This window comes from Myotis lucifugus, unplaced genomic scaffold (assembly GCF_000147115.1).
Source record: "Myotis lucifugus unplaced genomic scaffold, Myoluc2.0 scaffold_115, whole genome shotgun sequence".
In the NCBI taxonomy this organism is placed as follows: Eukaryota; Metazoa; Chordata; class Mammalia; order Chiroptera; family Vespertilionidae; genus Myotis; species Myotis lucifugus.
In genome coordinates, this window is record NW_005871163.1 from 403,221 (window position 1) to 409,403 (window position 6,183).

The following is a 6,183-nucleotide window of genomic DNA, read 5'->3' on the forward strand; positions in this document are numbered from 1 at the left end:
GATACCTCTACCTTAAGCTTAGCAGGCTAAAGTGTGGCACATCAGGCTCAGAAAGGGTCAGCGGGACCGGGTCACTGCCCCTCTGCCCTGGGAGGGGGCAGCCTGGATTCCCCTGGACCCAGAGCCAAGCTGCCCAGCTGCTGACTCAGGCCCCACTAGCCAGCTCAGCATTCCCAACCACCCCACTGAATGGGGTTATTGAAGCTCTTTGTACAGAGGGGGGTGGTGGGAGCGGGGAAGGGGGTAGGCCACTGACCACGCCCCCAACCAGAACCTTCGGCAGGGCTATGGGCTCTGCTGTGAAGGGGCCAGTCTGAGAGCCCTGTGGCCACCAGGTACTGCTCTGGGGGTATCTGGGACCAGGAATAATCCTAGGTAAGCTGGCCAGGAATCAGAGAGGGGATCCCAGTGGGAGGGAATTGGCCTGACCCTCAGAACTGGAGGCTCCAGGGTGGTGACCCTGCTCACCGTCCCCGGCTTGAAAATGCGGGGGGGGGGGGGGGGGAGGGGGTCCATCCCTCTGCATGCACAGTGTGTAGGTTGGGGTGCTGCAGAGGCTCTCTGGTTGTCCTGCCTGCCCCATCACACATTTCTCTAGGGAGAGGTGGTTTCCCATTAGACCGGGCCTCTCACAGGGTGTGGGCTGGGTCCCCTATCACACAGGGAGTGGGGTTGATGGGGGGCCTTCCCCATCAGACCCAGAGCTCCCCAAGCCCAGCATCCCTCTCCTCCTTAGTGCTTCACATCTGCAGGAATTACATCTGGTGCCCAGCCTCAGCCTCTGCTGCTGGGCCCCAGCTGAGCCAACGCTGCTCTGGATAAAGCGCGCCTACCTCCCCTCCTCCTCCCCTCCTGGCCTTTGCTCCAAGCTGGGGTCCGGCCCCCCATCCCTGGCTGTGCGGGCCTACACCTGCCAGGTGTGCTTTTCCAGGAATGGGGGCGGGCCAGGTGCCATGAAGCCAGTGCCATTTGTCACCCTTTGGTGGGTGCTGCTTCTGGTGTCTGGGCTGGGGGCCACCAGGAAGGGATCCCCAGAAGAGGCCTCCTTCTACTACGGAACCTTTCCACCTGGTATGTCCATTCCTCTGTTGGTCTGTCCGTCTGTCTGTCGGCTTGTCCACCTTGGCTGGCTTTGCCAAGGGGTTTGGTGTTTTAGCTTCCCAACAGATAGAATGTGGAAAATAACTCTCTGTAGTGTTCTCAAATAAAAGAAGTTCCTAACAGATTTGTTTAGAGTTACTCTACAGATAGCATGCTATGAGAGCTAACACTGTCAAGAACGTTTTTAATGCATTCTGTCTCCCCCCATCTACCCACCCACTCCCTCTCCTAGAGATGGGGAGGGGCTGCCCTGCAGCCGGGAGCACAACCCTAGTCCCCAGCTGGACAGGGGTGGGAGCCCCCTGAGCCCAGCCTGGGGTCTCTACTTGCAGGATTCTCCTGGGGTGTGGGCAGCTCCGCCTTCCAGACGGAGGGCGCCTGGGACCAGGATGGGAAGGGGCCCAGCATCTGGGATGCCTTCACGCACAGCGGGAAGGGGAAAGTGCTCGGGGAGGAGACAGCAGATGTGGCCTGTAATGGCTACTACAGGGTCCAGGTGAGTGAAGGGTGTGCGTGTGGGTGGGTGCTGGAGCACGCAGCTAGCTGAGAGGTGGGAAGTGACATCCTGAGGGAGCCCAAGTGACAACATCAACCCAGTGCTCTGCTAAACACTCCCCACCAAAGGGGATGGGGCGAGTGGGGACGGGGACTGGGTGTGTGGGCAGGTGTAGGAAGGTAGATGTAGGAGGAAAGGAGAGCAGGGCCCCACCTGACTCAGGGCCCTGCTGTGGTCCCCGAGTGAGGGGTAGCCGAAGGGCAGATGTTATGGCCCAGGGCCCATAGGCCACCGTGGCCTGAATCCCTGATCCCTGCATGTGAATCAGCTCCTGTGGAGGGAGTGGGACCAGCTCACCCTCAATCCCTCTGCTCAGCATCCACTCTTCTTCTCTGGATTGACTTTTTTGGGGAACTCATCACCCATGTTTATTAGGAATACCCTATGGCCCTCGCAAAGCGCCCCATATCCTGCATTTTATTTGACTCTATCCCCAGGAGGAAGCAGGGGCGGGTGGTATGTATCACACCTATTATATAGATGAGGAAACAGCTGCTTCCTCACCCACTAGGAGCCTAGACATGAGTGAGCCTTGGCCTGGGGCCCCTCAGGGTGCCCCCTACCTGCCCACCCCAGGGCCCCAGGCCACCTGCCCTGCCTCCGGCCCTGTCTGCACAGGAGGACATCATTCTGCTGAGGGAGCTGCACGTGAACCACTACCGATTCTCCCTGTCTTGGCCCAGGCTCCTACCCACTGGTGTCCGAGGTGAGCTAGGCAGCCCCTTCCCAGCCCCAGCGTGGCCCCTTTAGGCCACGGAGAGGGAGAGTCTTGGGGACGGAGACCACGGACAGTTTCTTCTGGCAGCAGCTTTCACAGGCTCTGCAGGCAGCTGGGCTCCCAGGAGTCTATACCACCCCTTTGAGGTTCACGTGCTGGTGGTCTGAGGTACCTTCAGCCCTACGAGTGCTGCATTTCAGAAGGCCAAGGCCACGGTCCTTTCTTGTCAAGCCCCCTTTCATCTCACCTTCAGGTGACCAGGTGAACGAGAAGGGAATCAAATTCTACAGCGACTTCATCGATGCCCTTCTGAAGAGCAACATCACCCCCATCGTGACCTTGCACCACTGGGACCTCCCGCAGGTGAGGGCTGTGCAGGCGCAGAGGCCCATGGGGAGCTCAGCTCGGCAGCAGGGGGCCTGATCTGGGCCTAGGATGCCAAGGTGGGGGCCAAGCCTGGGGTCCAGACACAAAGATGGGAAGGAGTCAAGAAGAAATCTGACTCACTCGTGGCTGGGAGGTCGCTGGTTTAACTGATGTTTGTAGTAAGTGATTAACTGCGGATTTTGAGGTTTTCCAGAACATTTGTCCTAAAAACAGCAAATCAAACTATAAAGAGAAAAACATCTTTTTGAGTAAGATCTGATGACATGCTATAATTAACAAGTTTGTTTAGCCTTTTTCCCCAGTTTGTTTGAGCCAGCGCCATATGTGCTCACATACGAGCCCCACCCCCTCCCCAAGCAGTTTCCATGAAGTGTGAACACGCTTAAGAACATCACTGTTAGACATCACTATTCATTCAACAGGACCACACAGAGATCACAGCCCAGCCAGGGGAGGAGCCATGTATGGGACCCTGTGAGACATGGTGGTGGGAAGGCAGAGGATAGAGACATGGCCTCAGGGAGGTGCTGGGAGGAGAATGAGTCTGGTCAGTGCTTTGCAAGCTGGGGCATGAAGTGGGAGGAGCGGTGTTCTGGCTGGAGGGAGCATGGCAAGGAGAGGGAGCGGCTGGGCAAGTGATTCGGTTAGAGTTCGGGGAGCAGGCTGGAGGGGGCAGGATAGAGAGGGGAGGGGCAACTTGCAAGGCCTCAACCGCTGAGCTGAAGTGACAGGGTTTGTTCTATGGGAAGGGAAGTCTCTAAGCTGGGGCTGGGGGCAGAGAGCAGCCTTTAAGCAGATGAACTGGAAACCATCCCCCAGCTTCGTCCTTGGTTGGTTGCCTTCACTTACCTACCCTTTAGCATCCCCTCAAACCCACCAAGGAGAGCTGGTAGGTAATATTGATGGGATGCTGAGCCCCGGGAAAGCCGGCCCTCGTGAGCAGATCCTCTGGCTGGGAGAGAGCCCTGTGCTGAAGGAAGCGGAGTCCTCTCTCATAACAGGCTCCTCTGAGGGTCTGACAGCAGCACGGCCCTCAGAATCCCAACCAGAGCTTTCATGCCCAGTGCCTTATTTCTTCGGAATTTATATTTAAGATTATTTCCCCATGATCACGCTTCTTTCCCTTGGCAAATTTTCTTAAATATTCACTCTATCCAGTTCCTTTGAAGCATGAATCTCAAACCTTCCCTGCTCCCAAGGTACCTAACACAGTTCGTCTCCACATTTACGTTTCATGGTCCATCACTGCCATCATCTTCAGTCTTAAATGCTCAACACCCTGCATCTCTTCCACCCTCTCCTCCGAACATCCTCTGTAGCTGTACTCGCCCGCTTCTCCCACACACTTGGCCAATCAGCTCCGAGTCTTTTCGGAAGACAGACCCTTAGGGCACCAGCTCCTCTCTGCGCCTCTCTGTTCGCAGCTGCTCCAGGTCAAGTATGGCGGGTGGCAGAACGCGAGCATGACCAACTACTTCAGTGATTACGCCAACCTGTGCTTCGAGGCCTTTGGGGACCGGGTGAAGTACTGGGTCACTTTCAGTGATCCGCGGGTAAGCAGGGCCCCCTCCGGGTGAGAAAACCCACTTCCCAGGCCAGAGCGTTCCCTGCCACTTCTCACAGGCCCCATCGGTCCCCACTTGCCATCCCTGTAGACAATGGCAGAAAAGGGCTATGAGACGGGCCACCACGCACCAGGCCTGAAGCTCCACGGCACAGGCTTGTACAAGGCGGCTCACCACATCATTAAGGTGAGGCGGGCTTTCTGGGAGGGAAGTCTGGGTTCAGGGTGGAGGGACAAGCCCCGGTGTCCGCTCTGCATGGCCAGGGGTCCGAGCCTGAGCTCTGTCCTCTGTGGCCCCACCTCAGAGCCAGCATCTTCCATAGCCCTTTCTCACTGTCCACTTTCCTTCCATGAGGACTGACCGGAGTGTCCTGTCATCTGGTGCTCTGCGGGACACTGAGGCTGAGATGGTGTATCCTGGCTGCTCGCTAGGGCTTACAATCCAGCCAAGCAGTGGAGGGCACCCATGGGAAAACTTGTCCCTGTAGTTCTAAACTGTCTTGTGTGGAATGGTGACAGGAACGGGGGAATGACAGTGAACTAGAGGCTGAAAACTTCAATGAAATGAGCAGAAAGTAACTGGAGGACAGTTGGTGAAGGACAGTAGTAATTTAAGAGTACTCCTCTGATAGCATGGATTTCAAAAGGCCTAGGGTTTTTTGTTTTTTTCTTAAATATATTTTGATTGATTTCAGAGAGGAAGGGAGAGGGAGAGAGAGATAGAAACATCAATGATGAGAGAGAATCATCAATCAGCTGCCTCCTGCATCCCCCACACTGGGAATCCAGCCCACAACCCAGGCATATGCCCCAACCGGGAATCGAACCGTGACCTCCTGGTTCATAGGTTGATGCTCAACCACTGAGCCACGCTGGCCTGACAAGACCTAGGGTTTTTGAAGGAGGAAGGAGAGATGGTTTAGAAGCAGCAATAAAGAGCAACTGTGAGTATTTAAAGGGCAGAGCTCTGGAGACATCAATGGGTCACTGGGAGAGAATATAAAAAGAAGGTAGGCTGGCACATTTTGAATCCCATTTCTCAAGGATGTGCCAGGTGCTTGGTATTCTCCTAGCTTCCTGAGCTCGGTAGGGGAAAAGTACTGCCTACTACTGCAGTGGACAACCAGGAACATGAGAAGCTTTAGCAAGAACCTTAGAAAAAAAGACACGTAGTGGTGGTTTATGTGTTTATGCCAGATTTAGACCAAGTTTCCTGTATCGTACAAAGAAAATAAGTGCCTCTGGAGGTCAGAGGATGGGAGACTATGGATTGGGATAACCAAGGCTAGACTCATGAAAATGATGGGACTCCATCTGGATCTCTAGAGTTAGGAAGGAAAGGGAGGAGAGAAATGGAGGGGTCAGGCCCCTCTGATGAAGTCCTTCCTCTTTCAGGCCCATGCCCAAGCCTGGCATTCTTACAACAGCACATGGCGCAGCAGGCAGCAAGGTGAGCTGCACCGCCACACGTGCTGAGAATCACGTGTCCAGAGGAGTGATGGTCACTCCTGACTGCCACCCCTCCTTTCTTTTCCTTTAAGGGCTGGTGGGGATTTCATTAAACTGCGACTGGGGGGAACCAGTGGACACTAGTAATCCCAAGGACATAGAAGCTGCCGAGAGATATCTACAGTTCTGCCTGGGCTGGTTTGCCAACCCCATTTATGCTGGTGACTACCCCCAAGTCATGAAGGAGCGTATCGGTGAGCCAAGACCCATTTTAAAACTGCAGATGCCACAGCGACAGTCCTGAACTTAGGTGAAATGAGCAAAAGGCAGGAGGGTAGAACACCCTGGGGTTGGGTGAGGCTGTCAAGAACTGAGAACTGGTTGTTTAAATTAGGGCAGTGTGTGTGT

General features: G+C 55.2%; 1 protein-coding gene across 1 annotated transcript in view; it reads left to right on the top strand.

Moving 5' to 3' along the window:
• Window positions 1-953: 953 nt before the first annotated feature.
• Window positions 954-6,183, top strand: part of LCTL (lactase like) — a 12,456-nt gene continuing 7,226 nt past the window's right edge. The window contains exons 1-8 of the mRNA XM_023757860.1: window positions 954-1,071; window positions 1,434-1,597; window positions 2,276-2,363; window positions 2,629-2,738; window positions 4,187-4,315; window positions 4,418-4,513; window positions 5,722-5,776; window positions 5,868-6,029. Of these exons, the coding sequence (XP_023613628.1) occupies window positions 954-1,071; window positions 1,434-1,597; window positions 2,276-2,363; window positions 2,629-2,738; window positions 4,187-4,315; window positions 4,418-4,513; window positions 5,722-5,776; window positions 5,868-6,029 (922 nt within the window). The remainder of the gene's footprint in view (window positions 1,072-1,433; window positions 1,598-2,275; window positions 2,364-2,628; window positions 2,739-4,186; window positions 4,316-4,417; window positions 4,514-5,721; window positions 5,777-5,867; window positions 6,030-6,183) is intronic.